Below are 21,308 nucleotides of genomic sequence, written 5' to 3'. Positions count from 1 at the left end.
GTGAAAACTTCCCCACTGGCCAGAGAATTAGTAACCTCCTGCAGACTGTGCTTTATTGAGAGCTGAAGCCAGCACTATGTGCTGAGGTCTCTGCCAGCCCTGAGACCTGTGGAATGATAAATGCTGTGTCTCTCAAAGGCCATCATTAGATGACTAGCTCAGCCTGTTTTACCACGACTCACCATTGCCTTTGCCCTCCTGTTGCTGGTGTTGAGGTGCTCAGACCATCTAGAGTCTGTCCTCATGATAGTTTGCTAGGTTTTGTGTTCCTGTGTCCTCTCAGGCTGGGTTGTGTTGGCTCTCTCCTTTTCAGGCTGGGGCTGCAGTCAGGTGCTGCAATACAGCTTTAAATCTCAAATATCCCTGTTTTCAAGGGTGGTGGGTGCACAGACAGCAGCATCAAAAGGAGTTTTGAAGTCCATTCTATATGAGGGTGCATTGAAGTCATATTATGCTTGATCTTACTGATGAAGATTGGCTGTAATGACAAAATATCTATGAGCTAAACTAATCTACTTTTTTGCTAGCTTGGCTTGATGTTCCCACTGAGAAAAGAGGATTCTCACAAGCTTCTGGAGTAGGGGAGCAGCACCGAGGCTGTTCCTGGTGTCTTCATTTTGCAAAGAGGATTTAAAAAGAGCCATGGCTCCTGCAGCCAAAGGGCAGTGATACAGGAGCTTTGTGTAAAAGCCGACTTTAAAATTTTTATTTGGTTAAAGGTTAAGAAAGGCAAATCAGAGCTGCTGCTTAGGGTATCAGATGTTGATCTCCCTGCATAGAAGCTCAGGAAATTAACTAAAGTCCCAACTTGGAAGACATCCCTCTATCAGGTGTGAGAGCTACTGGCACAAAAAACTGTCAGTGCTTTCACGTATGTCTTTTGTAGGACATTCTGATGCTCACTCTGCTTTCCACCATGCAAGCTCCCTCTGAAACCACAGCGCTTTGGGTGCCCTGATTTTTGTGTTGCGTTCATCCTCATACAGCAAGGAGATGAGATCAGCCTTAAAAGATGCAGAGATGTGGTGCTGAGGGACATGGTTTAGCACCAGACTTGGTAGGATTAGCTAATGGTTGGGCTCAATGATCTTAAAGGTCTTTTCCAACCAAAACAATTCTATGATTCTATGACTCTATGATTCTAGTCCCATTTTTGACCATGTTTTCTTAGAGCTTCTTAAGGTCCATCATTTCCAAAGCTCTCTCTAACTGCCTGGGCTGGGGGCTGTTCGTGTATTCCTATTGATTGTCTCCCACGTCCAGATGAGTTCATTTGGCTGCTGTGGTTATTTTGTTGATCTCCACATTAATCTGTCTGCAGAGTCCTCTTTCAGCCACTTTGCAGCTTCTCAGAAGTGTTGCCTGGAGCCGGAACATATTTTTCATCTTTCTGCTGAGTTTACACGAGGTGAATTTAGAGAGCTGCCAATGCCTGCGAACTTCCCAGGCTGCAGCAGAGGTGTTGCTGCCGTTAAGTGAAAACCCAAAGCTGAGTTGTTTTTCTCTTGTTTCATTAATTGGCTCAGCGCTATGGTTGGCATTTATTGCTTTTGTGCTGGTCCTTGATTTCTAGGCCTCTCAGCCTATATTGTGCTGTTCCCATGAAATACAGGAATATCACGCTCTCCTTGGGATATGCCAACAACTCGGGAAGGGAGCAAGTATAACCAAACAGATTTCCCACTTTCAGGAGCAGGGAAGCTGCTGAACTGTTGCCTGTCTTTTGTTAAACAGGTGGGCTGCTGTATAATCATATTTATTGTGTTTATTTCTTCAAAGACAGCCAGCAAATAAAGGCTGCCTCCAGTGTGCTGTAGATCCATCTGCTTTGCCTAGTTCATGGGGAGTCATTTGAAAGGGTTTGTCCTCGCCTTGTCCTCTGCCAATCCACTCCTCACTTCTGCAAAAAGGAAGAGACTCCTGCTCCTCCAAAAGAAGTGTTTTCAAGTAGTTATGAGGCCTAAAAAAAAGAAATTAAAAAGTCTAAGAGCAATTTTGCAGAACCTCTGATGATGCATCTATGGAATGGGTGAAGTAAAGCACTTGGGCCACACTTCTGAAGCTTTTGTCCAGTGATTAACTTCTGGCAAAATTCATCTTCAGTCAAGCTGGTATCAGTGGCAGTGCAGCCATACCCTCCCTGATCCTTTGCATTATGGAAACAAACACTTTCCATTATTTTTCCTTCTATCTCTTCAATTTTCTCTTGGCAAAGTGGATAGGCAAGAGAAGGGGAAACCTTTGGGTATGCAACTAGAGATGATGGCATGATCTGTTGCTAAATCAAGGCTTTGGAAGTCATCCTTGAGTGGAAGTCATTGTGCAGCAGATCCTTTGTAGGAGGGAAAGGTGAGGGCTGCAAGGCTGTGAAGGGACATGGTGGTGGGTTTTAGGTAGGTGGAGGGAAGAGTGATGGAGTTAAGCTGCCTGTTCTGGCGTGTCCCAGTGCTCATTTGCTCTGAGTCTGTCAGAAGAGCGTTGTGGAATTTACTGCCTTTCTTACCCTCATGCTTTTCCCCCAGGACTTATTCCCCATGACACAGCTGCAGAAAGTATAGTTTAACAGCAGCCTCCTTATAACTTTTTATGCAGCTACATTCTAATTAAAACTCAAAACTCATCAGAAGTTGCTTTCCAAGGGACCGACCCCAAGTGGGAGTTGGGGGGCCTTTGCGGTACAGCAGCCAAAATCTTTTAAAATGTTTGGTTTAGAGTTCACCAATTTCAGCACATGGCAATGGGCTACCCCAGCTGATGGGAATTGGCTATTCCCTACTGGGGAACCATGAGCAGTGCTTTGCTGAGGACAAACAAGTCTTAAGTACAAAAATCCTCTTTAGCTCATAGGCTCAGTGGACGGTCATGCTGGGTAAGTGAAGCAGCTGCAAGCAAAGTTGCTCCTTTATGCTCTGGTCTATGTTGGCATTTTCAAGACCCAGCCACTATGCAGGATTCATCCCACTCACAGATCCTGGCAGATCCTAAAGACATTATGACACTTGATCCTTGGTGACTTTCCAGGTCTCAGATGTCATCAAGCAAGCAAGCAACAGGGATACCCCAGAAATAACAATGGAAAAGTGTGTAAGACCAGGATCAGAAACTCCTTAAGAATGGGATTCTTTGTGCTTCTCATTAGTGTCTGGCATTGCAGGTCTAGGGGCCAATGTGCTTCCTGTGTTTTTCACCCTACAGTCATGAGAGCCAAAGATTTTCTCTGTTTTATTAATGGGAGCTGGTGTGCATGTGACCTGAAAGACTCAGGTGATGGTTTAGAGCTGTGCTAAATACAGTAACTAAGTACTGTGACATTTTTGATGGCAGCAAGTGACTCGGGAATGTTCTTTGTGGCTTGTGGCTGGTGAGACACAGTGACAATATGGTCCTTGGTTGGGACACTTCATTAAGGGTATGGTGGCACTCAAGCCACTTAGTTTTGAAGGGTTTTGTGAATGTCCTGGGCCCTTTACTCTAATGTTATCCCAGGTTTCAATATTTTAAAATTCCAAGATTTAGCATAGTGCTGCCCATGAAGGAGTCATCCATGGAAAAAAGCAGTTGCAGATTTTTCTTGAACCTCATAAGCCCTCCCCCTTCTCTCTCCCACAACTGCTCACATAAATCTCACCTCCTGTTCACAGAGAGTGCCTGTCTCCTCTTGCTGCACCTCTCCTGGAAATGGGATGCAATACTGGACAGTAAGTTTTGATGCAGCTGACTGAAGAGAGCCTGCAGAGCTGCAGAACTGATCTGCAGTAATGGAGCTGAAGTTGCCTGCAATAACTGTAACAAAGCTGTGAGCATCTGTAGCACCCCCCATACCCCCAACACTCCCCCTGCCCCTGCCTTCCTCCTCACCCTATCTCCAGTGGGGTCTGCTTTTGGCAGAGGTCTCAGCAGGGATGCTGGGCAGGCTTGGGTCATAGAGAAGTGCTCTGAAGCTCTTTAAACTTGGATTCTGCTTCCTCCATGGGTTAGAAACAAGTGCATTGGTAATTTTTCTTTCTTGAGAGCTATTGCCCTGCCTTGTCTTTCTGTGTGACATGGACAACAAAGCATGTTGATAGGTTCAAGGGCCATTTCACTGATGGGTTGCTTGCTCCCAAAATGGGTCCCGAGCTCAGGCTGTCATTTCAGATCCACCTCATCAGCGGCTTAAATGATTTTTTTTTTACTCAAAACTCATGTTTTCTTGGCAATGGAAGCATTTTTGCTTTAATTAAAATGAAAAAAAAAAAAAGGACAATAGCTGTAAATGACCTTTTATTTTTCTGCTCCTCCATCCAGAAAAAGTTAGAGAAATCTCATGTTGAGAATGAAATTATGTGGAAATGATGTGTCTAAGCAATGCACATATATTTTTAATGCTCTGAAGATTCATCACAACAAGCACCTTAGGTATCCTGACCTATTTATAAAGAGAAGTCCTGTTCATGTTGTAAGTGGCTACCTTGAGGTTGCCCCAGCAATCAAGGCCAGATCCTGGGGAAACACCATCCCTTTTTTTAAGTCCTCAGTCATACTTTGAAGAAGGCAGCATTCTTCCTGCTGAGTTTGTTTTCAAATCAGGCAGAGGCACAGATGAGTTACCCAAGATCTCATCCTACCATAGAATTATTTATATTCTTTCATAAGTATTCATAATCTCCCTTTTTTTCTTTTTTTTTTTTTAGGGCACTTTCTCCCCTGTGCTACTGACTCAGTATCATCAGGCCTGTCCATAAGCCCAATGTCACATTTTTCTTCTGGTTACCAAAATCTAATCTAGGGCTCAGACAGAGCATTAACAGCCACCTGTGCACAGAGGACACATGCCCTTGGTTTTATTGGAGTGCAGAGGGAAATGCCTCGTGCATTTCCCAGCAACCATGCTGGGTTACAGGGTTCCCCCACCAGATCTATTATTAAAGATACTCCTGCCACCGAGCTCATTAAGAAGCACATTCCCCAGCTCCTTCCTGCTTAGCCCTGCCTCTTTTAAAATTGAACCTTTTAATTTGTGTGAATCTTTAATTTGATTCCATCTTCCTTTGTGCTCTTCCCGTAAAGAGCTATTCCCCAGGTTCCTCAGATTGAGGAGTTATTTGATCAGGTTTAAACACGGATGTGTAGCCATGGAATTGATCTAATTTTGTTGAAGCGGCTGCAGGATTTTATTGCCGGCTTGTATTGAGGATGTGTAATCATAAAAGAGTGAGAGTGTGGGATGTCCTGAGTTTTCTTGGTTTGCACTGCTCATCTCCAATGGATTTAGCACATGGGGCAGCGAAGGGAAGGGCTCACTACTGGGCTGGTTTCCTTGTTTTCTTGGGGGGATGCTTTGCTTTCAGCTGTGCATTTTTTTTTTTTTTTTTTTTTTGTGCTAGAGCTCTCCATGCAATAGGATAGTGGGAGGGAGGGGGAGCAGGGGGAGAGCATTTAGCATCAAAAATTAATCCATGGGGAATTTTTGGAGGGGGAGTTAATAGCTACTTCTAGGTCTTGATCCTATTTCTGTGAAGAAAGTGACCACAGGGCTTGAGCCATTTGTCTCTGGAGGAACGAACCCAGCTGGGGAGCAGAGCCAAGCTGGAGTGTGGTGAGAGGCTCTGTCTCTGAGGGCTTTTGGTTTTGACTAGAGGTTGGATATCCAGCTGGGGAGCGTGTTGGGTGATGCTCATGGCTGCAATTAACCGCAGCGGCTGATGCGGGCACGGCGTGTCTGAGCCAGGCCAGCCAGCAGCGGGGCCTGCTGAGCCGCGGTGTGGTATGACAGGGACGAAATCCTTTCCTGCCCAGACCACAGCATCCCCCTGCAAACCCTTTTTTTTTGTTTGACAGCAGAGATGGAGGAGGTGGTTACAGCTGCTAAATGGGAAATCCTGTATCTTCTCTTCCTTCCCTTCACAAGGCTCTCCTAGATGTCACTTAACCACAACACCATGTTTGTCAAACTGACACACAGAAAATCATCTTCCCTGCTTCTCGTCACCTCTGGACAAATGTCACAGCCTTGCTCTGCTCCCATGCCCCTGCGGATGGTGGTGGATGGATGGACTTCTGATGTACGCTGCTGGAGGTGAGATCTGGGCCTTCACCACTCTTACAGAATCACAGAATCATAGAATGGCTTGGGTTGAAAGAGACCTTAAAGATCATCCTATCCCAAGTGCTTTCATACCAAAATGGTGAAAGCCACCTCAGCTCCAGGCTCCCACCCCAGGGTGAGCTGATACCTCTGCAGCACCCCTGGCCTGCTTCGGTTCCCAAACTGCTAAAGACTTTCCTTAAAATCTATGAGATTTTTTCCCAAATGAGATGATTTCCCAAAGAAGCATTTCCCAGGTGCGTGTCCCTGAGGACAGGGCCAGCAGTGAGATGCCTGTAAACAGCCTCTGGGCCAGCGGGTGCTGCCTTTAATGCTTCAGAGGAATTTCTTCATCCTTCACATCTGTGAGGTGCCACCTTCTCCCTGCTCCCTCTCTGCCAGGTGGTGTAATGGGGTTTGTGGGAGCAATCTCTTTTTGGGGAACAGCACAACCCAGCTGCATCAGGTCTCTTTCCCCCAGGACCCCTCACCTTCTGTGCTGGCACAGCTGGGGTCCATGGGTTACTGCAGGTCAGGTGTGCCACTGTAAACTCACTCTAGGGGGCTCTGGCTTGTAGCAGGGCTGGTGTCACTTGGTCCATGACACTGCTTGCTGCTGTTGTGGGGTCTGTGCCATGTGAGCTCATCTCTCCTGTCAGCCAGGAGGGCTTCCACAATGATGACTGGGCTGGCCTGGCCTGTGGGTATGGCCTTCATGTTTCTGCCTGTTCAGGCAATATGCTACCCTGAAAACTCCCTTTAACTGGCAACAGATCATGCTATGGGTGGGATAACCACCATAACTGGCCTCAACCTAGTGGAACTGGGCAAAAGGGTGGACTTCCTAGTAGGTGGCTGTGACTATACTCCATCAGGGTGCACCCAAACCCAGCCCCTGGGCTCCAGAAAAGCTCCAGGATGCTCCCTGCATCCCCATGCTCCTCAAGGACAGCCATGACCAAGCTGTGGGGCTTTACCTTCAATTACGGTGACTCCCCCGCAGCAGCATCTGGGCACAGACAATCTCAGCTGCCTGAGCCTCCCACTTGCCAGGACTATCAGTGTTTGCGCTCAGCTTGGGAAGACATGGCAGGACTGCTCCAAGGAGACATGGACCATGCCACTTTGGGAGATTTAAACTAGCCCTAAGCTCCATGCCTGACTTTGTACATGAATCTTGTGAAAACCCTGATCTGCTGAAGAGCTTATTTCCCATCCAGGGTGGGTGGACAGCACAGTGGAAAAAAATGTGGCTTTCGTGCAGCTAGATCCAAATCACCATCTGTGTTTAAGAGCTCAGCTACTATAAACGCGGGCGGTGAAACCTGGTTAACCCGTGCTTGGGGTCTCTGGGAGCGCAGGCAGCCAAAACGTGCAAGTGGTTGGTGCTGGTCCTGGCTCTGGGGGTGGGAAGATGGAGGTGCCCTGGACTCCTTTATTTTTAGGTGCCATCAATACACATAAATCAGACTTTGCAGCTGATTTAGATTAATTTTGACCAGTGACACCATTCACAGTCTGATTTTATATCTCCTTTTCTCTCCCCCTGTACTCCCCCCTCTACCTCACCTCCTCTTTCAAATATTTTATGGATTTTGCAGCTCCTGCCAAAGGATTTGGGTTTGCAACTATACTGTATTTTGGCCCGTAAAGATGTTGAATGAACGATTTAAAACTCTGAGTCATTAAAACTGTCCAGAAGAACCTAATGAATGTTATTTAGTGTGCTTCCCAGCTCAGTTAAAATCCAGCTTTTTCTTTCTTGTGCTTTCTATACTTTGCTTTTAAAAGATGCAGTCAAAATCATCTGGAAAGCACTCCTTGCTAGAGACAAACTGGATCAGTAAGTGGAAACGTCAGTTTTTAAGAATCTCCCCCACTGCTTTGAAGTAACTTCATTTTTTGGTTTGATTGCTCTAATTCAAAAGCTTTATCTTCTAAGCTATCTCTTAAAAAAGGAAATTCAGTGGCTGCAGCTAGCATGAAGCAAAAAAAAAAAAAAAAAGACAAAAAAAAGCTGCCAAATCCTGATCTTTTGATGCTAGGCTCTTCAGAAGGCTGCCTAGGTGGGCTGGCTCCTGGGCTTCTGCTCTGGCTGGGCAGCACTGCTGAGCCGAATGCAGTTACTCCCCATTCCTGTGATGCTGGAGAGGTCAGAATAGGACCCCCCTCCCCCCCTGTAATTTCTGTTTGTGTTGCTGAGCTTAGCCTTGGAAATGGAAATCTGACTTGAAAGGAAACTACTTGCGATTAGAGGCTGTGAAGAAAAAATAATCTAATGAGTTGCTGCTTTTAATTCCACATCTGAAAGGCAATCTATTACTGTCTTTTATCACTTCTGTCTCCTACTAGAGAAGCAATCTCATGCTGGGACTCTTTCAACACCCAGGCAGTTAATATACATTATAATTATTGCCTAATGTATGAATAGCCTGGTGTGCCCAAGTTCTCTCTTCATTTGTACTCAGCTCCTGGAAAGCCTGTGCAGTACGTAAGCAGGGCTGGAGTAAAGATCTCATGAGACTGATGAAGGTTTTAGTTTAAATTATTTAGTTTTTGCATTGCACCTCAGAGGTTCTATTTGAGAACAAATGCAGAACACCGCTGTAGAAAGAGAAAATCCCTGTCCCAGAGAGATTACAGAGAGATGGGTATAGGAGGGAAAAGGAGGAGAGAAGCTTGAAGAGATCAGCAGGGGATGCTACTGAGGGCATCCACCGGCTGTGAGCTTGAGAGGTCCGAGTTTACAGAAGGCTTTCCAATGCTGTTTAGAAACAAAAAGAGGGTGGAAAAAAGGACATTTTAAAATGGAAAACATTCATTTTAACCTAAGCAAAAATATTTTTTTGTCCTTGATTTATAAATCTATGCTAATTTTCAGCTTGTTTAGCCAGTTTTAAAGCAAAAAGTAGACGCAAAATGGCTGGTATTTTCAAAGCAAAATGTTCTGTATGGTGACTGTCAAAGCAAAACCTTCCTCCACACACTCACAGAGGGTTTGTTGTTGCCCTGGGTTCCCCAGCTGTGGGCTTGCGGCCGAAAGGCTCTCAGGACCAGCACGAGGTTGCTGCTCAGTGCCCTGACCGATGAGCGACACAGCCATTAAGCCCCAACCCTTCCATGACCTGGCACGTGGGTTTTCAGACAGGCCAGAAGCTCACAGCAGGTTGTGAAAATCCTTTATTCCTCACCACATGTTTGGGACAGCTTGATGCAATGATGTATTTTTGGTGCAGCTATGAGCACCAGGCAGTGTGACACAGCTTGATCCCCTGAGCCTTCATTTTAACCTTCTCTCAAGACTATTTGCGAACTCTTGCTTCTCTCTTTTCCCCATGGCAGCTTCTCTGAGGATCATGCATAGCCAAGAACAATGTGAACCCCAGAGGTGGTCAATAAACCACCCTATGAACCAGCATCACCAAGGGATGAAGGTCTGGGCTGTTCCTTCCTCCCAGTGCAGAGCTCAGCTCATCTGTGTTAGGAGCCTACATTGATCACAACACCAGGGCTGCCCAAACCCACAGGAAAACTTATTTGCCCCTTCCCGAAACTCTTAGAGTGCAGTGAATTATTTACAAGCCTTAACTCTTATGACCACACAGACCCAAGGGTAGGAGAGCATTAAAATTCCACTTGATGCTCACCAGGCCTGACTAATAAAATAATGTCCAACAAGGACATCAATTAGCCGCCGATTCGCTAACGCTTTGCGAGGCTAATGACAGCTGGAGTGAGGAATTTGAAACCCGAGTCATTTCTCCAGCCTGCACTGGGGTACCAGGGATAAAAGGTTAGTCATGTGTACCAAATGCAGCGTGAGCTCCTCCATTATTTATGTGTGTCAAACAGACAAGGCTCAATTCAATGCCCACGGTCACTCTATGGTAATTTGTATTATATAAATAGATATAATCTGGTCATTAATACACATAATTCTGAGCGAGCTGACGGTAATGAATCTGGAGTATATTAGTCCATTGACTTCGTCCCTTGCTAGGGAACAGGCTGTGTTAATAAGAACTGATACACTGTAGCCAGCAGCATGGAGGGGTTTAGGGTAGACTCAAGGTATGTAGCTTTGATTTTTGCTTTTTGTCTTGGAATTTTTGGCCAAGCCCTAGCTCTACACAGATGGGATTTAGACTCCTCTCTTACCAGACCAGGTGTCTTCTGTTTACTGGCACAGGACAGCTCATGTTGCATCAATCACTGCTTGGCACTGCACACCCCACAACTCTGGCTCTGGTAAGCTGGGCTGGGCTTATTGGCTTTCCTGTTCCTTCCCACCTCTTGGAAGAATGCTTTCATTAATAGCTAATAATCGAGGGGGGTTTGGTAGTGGTGTAACAAGGCGTTTTCTGGGAAAGTGAAGGTGGGTGTGTATGGACATCATTTAGAGATCTGAGCCAGCTCACACCATGGCTGCACATATACAGCAGATCTGTGCCACTCTGTAGACTTGCTTCTTTCTTGACACTAGAAGTTGAAGATACCACCTCTACATGCCTCTGCACATGTATCAGGAGTAGAGTGGCTCAGCTATTGACTGCTGAGCCAACAGTACCCCACAGGATATATTTACACAGGCTGATTTTCATGCAGCAGTGCCATGAAGCATCAGCCCCTCATCTTGAAAAGAGGATCTGCCTCCTGAGTGGGAAGGTGGTCAGCATGGGCTCAGTCAGGGGAGCAGAGAGCAGTGAGGTGGAAGCAATCCCAGCCATGTGCTCATTGAGCTGCCCTGGGCTAACCCTTCCTTTGGATCGGTCTCCATCAGTAGAAGGTTCCAATAGCTAACTCTGCCTTTCCAGCAACTCTAAGGATGTTTTGGGAGCTCCCTGGAGGGCTACAGCTCTGCTAAAGATCAGGGAAGAGGCTGAGGATTATTTATATGGGGTTTCTAAACCGGCTTTGCAATAAACAATCTCTGTTAACAAACCCAGATGAAGTGGGTTTGGGAGTGTCCAGCTGGAAAGGCAAAACTTCATCCCACAGTGAGTCCCAAGCCCGGGAGCTGCAGGGGAGTGTCAGCAAGTTCCTGTCCCACCCAAACCCTTGGTCCTTCTCACTGCTTCAAGGGAAATGTCCAGCAACAACAGCATGGACTCCTCGTGAGATTTAATCTCCAGGATCCAGGAGGAAAACTCCACTGCCCTTTCTGAGGACAGGATCTGTTTGCCAATGGTAGCTCATATCTACCACTAGAGATATGGGAGAGATTTACTCTAAGGCTAGTCCCAGTGTTTTAGGCGTTGCATTACCCATTCTTACCTAACATACTTCTTGGCCATGCCTCTGCACAGAAACTCCCAGCATTGCTCGTGGCTGCAGAGAGGCAATGGGAAATTTCAGGGTAAAAGCCCAGTATAGATGGTTCTGCCCAGCTGCAGGGTGTACAAACCCGTTCATTTAAAAGTGTCTAGCCTCCATCTAACAATCTCCCTAGTTATCACTGGAGTGAAAAGTATGTCATCAGCCCCATACGAGGTAGGCTTAGCATCTATCTGGTTACAAAGGGCACACATCAAAAATGTTGCCTTTATCTTGATGCCTTTTCTGTGGGTTATTGCCCACACATGGAAAACGAGAACTTTCCCTGTACTTGAAAAACAAAGAAAAAAAAGCTGCAATTGCCCTAATTGTCTTGGCTGTCTCCTGCTTCTTGTGCACTTTTGTTCCCCGCTTGGATGATCTATAGGCTCTACCTTCTGATTTGCATTCACTGCCTTCAGCTGCTCTGTTCCCCATTTATTTCATAAAGGATATTTATATTCTTCTCTTAGTAAAGAATGAGTTGTTGTTTCAACCACTGTAATAGACTCTTGGTTGTCAGATTGTGGCTTTTGGTCACTACATAGAAATTTCTTCAATATTCTCCAGTTATCATTCTTGGGCTTGGTTCTTTGTGGTTTTTTTTTGTTTGTTTGTTTTGTTTTGTTTCTGTTTAAATTCTTTCTCTGAACTGATTTGGCTCATGATTGTTTTCAGGTTTGTAACAGCAGCCTGGAAGAGCAGCAGGTCAATATCTTACTGGGTTTGGTTTTACTCTGTCTGCACATAAAAAATGTTTTCAAGTGGCAATCACTTCTTACCTACGCTACTGTGCGTTTTCAGTCCTGTGATCAAATTCTCTGTATCTGCCAAGGAAAAAAGTCTCACATTCAATTCTCCCCTGTTGGATATGCAAGTTCTTTTGAGACAGGAAATAATCACCATCATCTTTACAAATACAGAGGCTGTTTTAGCGCTGGCGGCAGCTTTCCTGCTGAATTCACTTCATTTGAAGTTTCCCCATGACAATCTGGCCCTTTTCCCCTCCTTGCCTTTGGCAGCTGCTCAGGGAGATGTTCAGATGGTTCACAGGTTTGATTTTGTGCTCCACTGCAGATACTGGTTGGTCTGTTTTGTGGTTTTTATTGTAGATGATTGAGCCATCAGTTTTCCAATTAATTTACTACCAAGTCAAATGACCTTGATGCTTGCGATCCTATTCCTTAACAGCTTCCTCTTGTCCCCACTTCAGCCTTCTTAAAAGCCATGATTTACCACTTCAGTCAGCTTCCCAACACATTTCCATCTTTCCAGATGATTTTTTTCCTGTGTAACAGTATTTCCTGTTTATTAGCTAGAACCTATCTCTGATGGATAAATGATGAAAGAATTTGTCTCCACTTCCTTCTTTGCTTTGATTGTGTTTGTTCTCAGCACCTTCATTATGTGCTAAATGAGTTTCCATTTGTCCCCTCTTTGCACCTTTCCCTTTTGTTGTTAGTCTAACACCTCTCAGCCCAAGGCAGCCTGTCTATGCCTCAGAAAATTGGTTTCTAGTTTGGGATGGAAGCTACCAAAACCCTCCAAACTATCTCATGGAGAGGTGAGAGAAGTGCTTTGCAAACGACACCCATCTTGCCACTTCCATGGTCAGCTTTGTCATCAAACACTTTCTGGTTTTCCTCATGTACAGGCAAGGAGTGATCTCTGAAAGCTCCTTTGGGCACCTTTTCATCATCCTTTCAAGTGACGCAGCCTAGAAGTCATTACAGAGGTTATGATTTAGGGAGATTGATGCTGGTATCAAGCTGCAACTGCGCTTCTGTCTTTCTGTATAAGTGGTGTACCAGCTGGAGCCATCACAAGGTAGCTATGGCTTTCTTTTGGAATGGATCTGATCCTTTGGGAAGCTGGTTTGTCTGGTTAAAATAGCAGAAAACTAACCTGGCAGGAAAAAATTGTGTTCTGCTGGGCTAGGGAAAGAATGACAGTCTGCAGTCAGGAGAGGGAGAGAGGGAAAAAAGGAATGAAGTTCCTTCTGCTATTTAGTTACTGCAGTGAGTCCAGCCCCAGTCCTTCCAGTGACTTGCCTTCTTGCAGGATCCAGCCATCTTCCTGGGACAGCTGAAAACCTCTTGGTAGGCAGGCTGGATTCACTTCGTTTTGATTTATAATTGAAATGCAATTAATTTCACTCTTTTTGTGCCATTACCTCTGTCTCAGCTGTACCAACACAGAGGGTGCGAGTCGCACCAGCCCCTCTGTTGCACTTCTTCATCTGCGAGAGCAGGGAGAGATTTTCTTGGTTTCACACTAAACTTCAGGACAGTGGGGAAAGTCCTCATGACACTGAGTTTCTTTTTGTTTGTGTGTTGTGTTTTGTTTTGTTTTCTCTAGGAAGTAATTTCCTCTCCCCTGGACACTAGTGATTAGATGGGATGATCCTAATTGATAATCCCATTGATTTTGACTGCCATTGAGAAAAATGCTTCCTCTCCCTCCCAGGCCTTAAGCAGCTGTAAGCATCCTGCCCATCAACAAGTACTCTAGCAGATGCAAAGCATCCCTTGGAAACCATGGTGAGAGCTGCACACATGCTTAGGTGCTCCACTGAGCTGCAGCCTCTCTAAACAAGAAGAGACCATTAGTTTTTGCTCATTACCTTAACAGGGATGACTATTAAATCCCACTCCTCCTGCCACTTTCTGTAAAATAAACTTAGAAAGTGCCCATCTTTGCAGCTGTGACTAGTAATAAATGCAATTAATTTCCATGTCTTTGTCTACATGCATTAGCTATGTCACCTCTGCCTTTTTGTTTCCTTCATGGAAAAGCTTGTCTCGGAGATTCCCTTCTAATTAGAATGGGTATTTGCTCCTTTGTGGATATATTCCTCCAGGAAGCCACTTACTGAGATGCAGCATCATGAGTCCTAGGGAAAGGTGTTACTGATTGTTTTGCATTTTTTCTAAATGCATATGGTGATTAGTATCACCACAAATTCATACATCCCCTGCTATGTAAAGGGTTAAGGGAAAAAAATCCACTTTTCCTCTGAGGATGTCACCAAACAAAGCAGAAACCAAAGGCACAGATGCACTTCTCTTTGAAATCTGCATCCTAATTACTGTTTACCCTCCTTCCTCCTCCATTGATGACTCCTATACAAAGGGTACAGTAAACAGCTGTGTGGGATTCATGGTCAGATCCATTAGCAGAAGCAGTATTTCAGCTGAGTGCAAGTCTCATACCAGTCCTTTAAGGCTGGATAACAAGCAGAGAGGAAAACCACACAGGTCATGGCTCTAGCAAAGTCTTTTAGAAAGCATTGCTGGTAGGGCTCTTCTTGATTACAGGGAGATCACAGCCCCAGCACAGATGGAGGGGCAAAGTGCACAAGCTCCAGCAAAGCCTTTGAAAGTTTATCAGGCCTTGTACTCCAAAAACTGCCCAGAGGTGCCTCACATGTCAAATAGCATATCTCACTCAAAATGGGAGTCCAAGACTACTGGGTGCAGACCTCAGGGCACCACTTGAATCCTGTGCAGAAGAAACTTTTAAATGTATCACATCCAAGAGAAAATCAGCCCAGAAGCCAAATTTATATGAAAAAACTTTGCTACCAACCTCCTTTCCTCCTCCCTCTGCTCCAGGGCCAACCTTTCTTCTCCACCCTTACAAATAATGCAAACTCCCAACTTCATTTACTGAGATTTCCCAGATCACTGTGGATGCTTTTCTTTCTGCCTATTGCTCATGTTACATCCAGGAATGGCTATTTTTTGCTTGCAAAGGTTATCTGTGTTTGAGGCCTCCTGCCCATGGACAGAATCATAAGGTCTCTGATGAGGAACAGCAGGTCTTTGTTCATTCTCAATGCATGGGGCTGTAAATCCTCTGAGGGTGACCAGGGAAACCAAGAGCTTGCTGCCCTCATAAATCTCCCACAGTGGTTACTGCAGCCATTGTGTGCTCTCTTTGGGCTGCAGGTTTCTGATGGTTTCTGCAGTTGTAGGATAGAACATAAGTCAGTATGTCCTAGGGGTCAAGGACAAAATATGGGTTTTGGTCACTGTAGTTACAAGGCTGCCTGGTTAAGCTGCTGGGAGTAGTTGGGATGGACAAGAGAGTGTAGCAAGGCTTTGGAGCTTTTTGCCTGCTTCTTGGTTAAGCCAGTGTTGATCATATGGGCTTTGTGCATGGAGGTGACAAAACCCCTGCCACATACAGGCTTTGTGCACCCATTTGGAAATGACTTGTGATCTAGAAAGTGATGGGGAAGGTCTGAGCAGACCAGCACAATGCAGCCAGCACCCTATGGCCTGCATGTGGCTCTTGGGCTGGGCCCATCCTCTCCCCACCTTTTATCTTGCTCTGGTTTCAGAGTAGGATGGGAGAGGGTAGAGAAAGGCCTCTGGGCAGTGAGCAACACTGAGGAGACAAACCCTTGTTATTGTGCCAGCCACCCAATCCTTCCCAGTGCTGTGGCCCTCTCAAATATGCTGTGGTTAGTGCCTTCATATACCTGTTCTTGCCTCATCAGAATGGTGCAGGCTGCTGTGTTTGTCTCTTGCAATGCAGTGGGGTAATTCTGAGAGCCTGTTGCACCAGGATGTCATCCATTTGCATGGCTGGGAAATCATCTGCTGAACCACTGCACCTTGGCATCATCAGCACAAATGCAGAGAGGTGGCTGAGCCCAGCCGAGAGTGACAGGCTCTCTATGTGCTCCTGGGCTGCAAGGAGGTGTTAAATTTTTTATAGGTAGTTTTTTTTTACTTCTTTCTTCAAGTTTTCAAGTCTGATCTTTAGCAGGAGGAATGACTGTTTAACTCTGTCATCCGGTGGTGTGAAGGAGCCTCATCTTGTGTGCATGTGCCAGCTCTGTTCTCATCTTTGTGTCTTCTCTTGGGCAGGTCTCCCCAGCTCTTCTTTCTGCTTGATAAGATGGAGCATTTGCTGCAGCCTCTTTACCTGCCACCCAGATGAAGAAGGCTTGGTGTCACCAGCCCATGTGCATTTGCTCAGAACAGGTACAATGGAAGGCAAATTAACAGGGCAGGCTTAAGGAAGGTATCACACCCGCCTCTTGTCATATCTGGTCTCATGTTTAGTCTTTGTGCCAGCCTCCCCTTGAGTGTAGCTGCCGTGGAAGGACAACAGCTGCTTCTCTGGACATCTGCACTAATAGAAAGGAGCCTGAGTGAACTGGTCCCTCCAGCTGCTCTGACTTTGCTGGTGTTCTCACTGCCATGACCAGCAAGAAGTCCCTGCTGGGTCCCTAGGCGTTGTTCAAAGTGACAATCTCCTTATGGGCCCTGCAGTCTGACTGGATTCTCCTTCCTCCTCTTACCCTTCTGGCAACCATTTAATAAACAAACCCTCCAGTGATGCTCTTCCTGGCAGGCCCATGATGCAGCTATTTGAATTCTGCCTTTTCTTTTTAACCAGGTTTATCGTCTTCCTCCTCCAGGCAATTGGTAATGCCTATGGAGGGCTTTAGCCTCCTCCTGCTTCCTTAGATGCCTGAGTACCCCTTCCACTGCTCGCCCAGACAACTGACTTGTTTTTAGTCTGCCTGGGACAAGTCTGGTCTTTTATTTCATAGCTTCACTCTGTCCTGCCAGAAGCTGTTCAGCCTGGAGGAGAGAAGGCTCTGGGGACGCTGTATTGTGGCCTTTCAGTGCTTAAAAGCAGTATAAGAAAGATGGGGGCAGACTTTGTAGCAGGATCTGTTGTGATAGAACAAGAGGTAACTAAAAGAGGGGAGATTCAAACTAGATATAAGGAAGCCATTTTCTATGGTGAAGGTGGTGAAACACTGTCACAGGTTGTCCAGAGAAATGGTAGATACTCCACTCCTGGAAACACTCATGTGGAGGTTGGACTGGGCTCTGAGCAACCTGATGTAGTTGAAGGTGCCCCTGCTTATTACTGCAGGGCAGGAGAGTTGGACCAGATGACCTTTAAAGGTCCTTTCCAACCCAAACCATTCTATGATTCCATGATTCTATGATTTATTTCTTTGCTCCTTTTTCTGATGCCTACTGCTTTGCTCTGGAGCATCTCACCTTTTGTAGGAAACAAAACTTTAAAAATAAAAAAGAGAAAAAGAAGGTGTTGGAAGAATCAGCAGTGTTTGGAAATGTGTGAAAAGCAAGGTGGTGATGTTTGCCTTATTCTGAAACAACTGCTCAGAGGCAGATTGAGGCTATCCCTCTTGGCTGTCAGTTCCCTTCCTCACTGTGTCCCACAGCATTCCAGGCTCACTCCCTTTGCACTTTCCCTCAGCAGCTGCTAAGTGAACACTCTGTGGCATTTTAATAATAACCAAAGGCTGAGGATTTCATATGACTCTTGAGAGTCAGGCTACAGAGCTGGGCTGTGACAGTCTTACGTTTTTGGATGAGCAGCCAAACTGGAGGAGTTCTGTAAATGCTGCATGCTCTTAGGCTGAGCAGATGCACACTATACATTGAGGTGATGCCTCAGTGTTTCATCTCAGTTAGGTGGAGTTGAAGAAAGCATCATCAATTTAAACCTTGCACAGAAATACGGTTTAACAGCTCCCTGCCTGCAGTTCAATCTCTTTAATGAACACAAGCATAGGTCAGAGTGAGGTGCAAGCTGAAAAGGTCAGATCCCAGCCCAAAACGTGAATGTGCCAGCATGTGGGTGTGTAGGTCCAGAGCTGGAGTCTGACTCACTTGCAAGTAGAGACCCTATGCAAAACATGGATCAGGGTTTGAATTCCTGTCCCTCCTCTGAAATTAAATAAAGGTCGAAGAAATCCTGAGAGCTTGGTGTTTTGGTTCTGGGCCATCTAAGAGGGGTGAAGTATGTATTTGAGTGCTTTGTTGAATAGGAAGAGACTTGAGCATGTGCTTAATGTTATTAACTGCTTAGCTGTTTTTGTTGAATCAGGGCCCCTGGCTTTTAAAGTCAATACTAACCCCTTAGGCTGCATCTGAAAGGATTTGGAAAAGAAGTGGCATCCAGATACCGCTGGATGTTTGACTGCTGAGCTCTGCATTCCTGCTTTGAAGGCTTGTTCCTCTAAAACTGCTCTCATTGCTATTCCACGTCATCTAAATGACTTGTCCCTGGCCACCAGGTGATGATGCAAGAGAAGATGGGGAGTTATGGACATTTAACACATGCCCAGCACAACCTCTGAAGAAGTTCTGCTGTCCTGCAGTTTCCATCAGTGATCTCAAGACAGCACATTAATACTGGGATGTCAAAGGGTGATGCTGCTCTGCTGGCCCAACCGAAGAGGCACACTACAGACCTTCTGATGTCCTCTTCTAGTGGCTGCTGTGCTACTCCTTGTAACCAGCTTCTTGTTGTGAGAGCCCCTGAAGTCAATTTGATTAAAAGGAGTGGGTGAGCATAAGCTAAGCAGTCTCCCTGTGGGTGATGTGGGTTAGGGAGTGATCACAGGAACTCAGCCAGCTGATCCCTCACCAACAGTAGGAAACTGACAGTAGCTGCAGGCAGTAACCTTTCAGTCAGTGTAGATGCTGCTGGAACAGAGGTGTCCCCAAAAGCCTGCAATAAGAGGATGGATATGAACCTTATCTCCTGAAAGAGCATTTTGGTGGTACAAGAGCTGGAACTGGCATGCAATGTTTGAGAGATATGAGGCTCCAGAAGGAAGTGGGGAAAATAGCAACTTTTCCTGCTTTGCAGGTAAAAAGTGTCTGATGGATGGAAATAGATGGAAAACTTATGCACAGATGAAAGGCTTGAAATGAAATACATTATGCATGAGACTAACAGTTGGAATCTGAGAGCCACTTGGAGGTAATCATCTGAAGAGAGGGAACGGTTCTGGGCAACAATTTCAGCCTACTGCAGTGGCACCAAAATGGAACCAGAAGCTAGGCTTCCTTTTAAAGGAAAGAGTTAAAATCACAGAATGGCCTTCTCCAAACAAACCAGATGCAGCCCTCCCTCCCTTGTGTCCTCTCAGTTCTGGAGGGCCAGGCAGACTGGCTGCTGAGTCGGTCCTGGGACAGGGCTGGCAGCGCTGTCATATGACTAGCAGTGCCATATGAAGGAGAGGCTTTCATTTTCAATGCCAGCATCTTTTGAAACAAAATAACTTATTCAGGGCTGCCTCGCCATTGTAGGCTATTTTCTGAAAAAAATAAAAAATTACTGTCCGCACATCTGATGCTCACACAGATAATGGTAACACAGAGATGCAGTGTGCCCTGAATCAGTTCAGCTGTGAAATTCAGATTAAAGTTTTGGGCCAGTAATTTCTGGAAATTGAAATGCCATTCTTTTCTCTTGCAGGTTTGCAGATGCCTGAGTTGATAGAAAATATGTTCTTCCAGGACAATGCCTCCATTAAAGAAGATTAAAAAGTGATATTCCTCTTAAACCAACATTGGTAAGAAGCTCAGAACTCAATCAATGATGGAACAAAGGAAGCCAACAGAGATTCAGGTACCATTGAAGGTCAGTTTGCACCTGAATTAAAATCCAGCCTTTCATGTGTGGTAGTCTCTCAGCTCAGGTTTTAAGTTAAAGCTCAGACTAAGATGGGCTGAGCCCAATCTGTTCTGATTCACATCCTGCCCTTTACATGTTGTGGACCTCACGACTGCAAACCTGACCTTCCAAGTTTTATGGGACTCACTGATGCAAAGCCTGGAGCCAGTGACACCTCCCTTCCTCCCGGCACGTGCCTTAAGCCACAACAAGAGGTCTGTGTTTGTTCTCCCTAGCACAGAGGAAAGAGAATGATTTCAGGCAAAGAGATTTATGCTGGGTTCTTTTTTTTTTTTTTTGTGGTTCCTTGACCTGCTGTTGTTATAACTAAATGAAACTCACTCCTGTTAACCCTCTGAGGATGAAAAAACAGCAGGGTGAGAATATGTGTAGATAAAGCTGAAAATATTAGGCTAACTTCTTAAATGAAAAATTAAGATTTTACATGCAAAGAACATGAGAGTGAAATAGTAAGAGCAAAGTGATGCACTGAGGACCATCAGCAATGTTACCACAAGATCTTTTAAGCCTTCTTCCTTTATAAACATGACATCTTCTGGCTTAAAGGGAGAGCCCAAATGACAGGGGATGGTACATCTAATCTCTCCTGTCTCTGTCACTGAAGTCTTGTGATCTTGGTTATTTTGACCTCCTCGGCTTGTCCATATCTAAGAGAAGGTTAAAAGCCAGTTCATAAAATGTACTCTTTGGTGCAAACAAGATACATGCAGGACGACTCTGGTTTGTATTTAAGGGTCATTTTTCACTGGCAGCTGGTGTAAAGGACCTTTGTCCAAGTGAGCACCAGCTGAGACTGAATCAACTCCTTTAAAGACTGTGGGGTTAGAATTTGCTGAGATAAAAAACCAAAAAGTTCTTGCTGTTGCTGTCAGGGCTGTATGAACTGAAACGTGGGCGCAGTTTGATCTTGCTCAGCTTCCCACGGCTTGCAGACAGCCTGGATTGGAAAGCCTTTCTGTGAACATTTCTTCTCCAGGCTCCCATCATATGGGCTGCTTCAGCTAAGGGATCCCAAGGCCATCCAAAGACCACAACTGCATCCAGCTCTGCTCTTGTCACAGGCAGTTTGAATGCAAATTGTACTGCAAATTATGTCTTTTCTTCTAGGAAGGGCTTACTACTTCAAGCATGAACCTCAGGTCCTGGCTGTTTGCAGATGTGTGGTGAGGTAGGTGTCATGATTCAGCTAGCAAGGAGAGCATGGGGTGTATAAGCCTGTTTGGGACACAACATCTGGGCCAGGCAGCTGTCATTATTGCTACACCTTCACTACCAACCATACATGAGCTAGCTAGGTTAACCCTGTGTGGCATAAGCGTTCACACAGACTGAAACTGCTGCGTAACGAGAGCTGATGCTATACTTAATTCCAGTAGCAATGTTACCATGGTTTTGCAGTGTACCCAAAGAAGGGCTGGCCCCAGCATTGCCTTTCCTGCCCTGC

General features: G+C 45.5%; 1 protein-coding gene across 1 annotated transcript in view; it reads left to right on the top strand.

The window, feature by feature from the left end:
• KIAA0586 (KIAA0586 ortholog) overlaps window positions 1-19,713 on the top strand; it is a 109,941-nt gene extending 90,228 nt beyond the window's left edge. Inside the window, 2 exon segments of the mRNA XM_054400675.1 lie at window positions 16,793-16,821; window positions 19,646-19,713. Coding sequence (XP_054256650.1) covers window positions 16,793-16,821; window positions 19,646-19,713 — 97 coding nt within the window.
• The last annotated feature ends 1,595 nt before the right edge of the window (window positions 19,714-21,308 follow it).

The sequence above is a fragment of the Indicator indicator genome, chromosome 4, assembly GCF_027791375.1.
Source record: "Indicator indicator isolate 239-I01 chromosome 4, UM_Iind_1.1, whole genome shotgun sequence".
NCBI lineage: Eukaryota > Metazoa > Chordata > Aves > Piciformes > Indicatoridae > Indicator > Indicator indicator.
The sequence above is the reverse complement of the archived record's forward strand: the minus strand, read 5'-3'. Positions and strand labels throughout refer to the sequence as shown.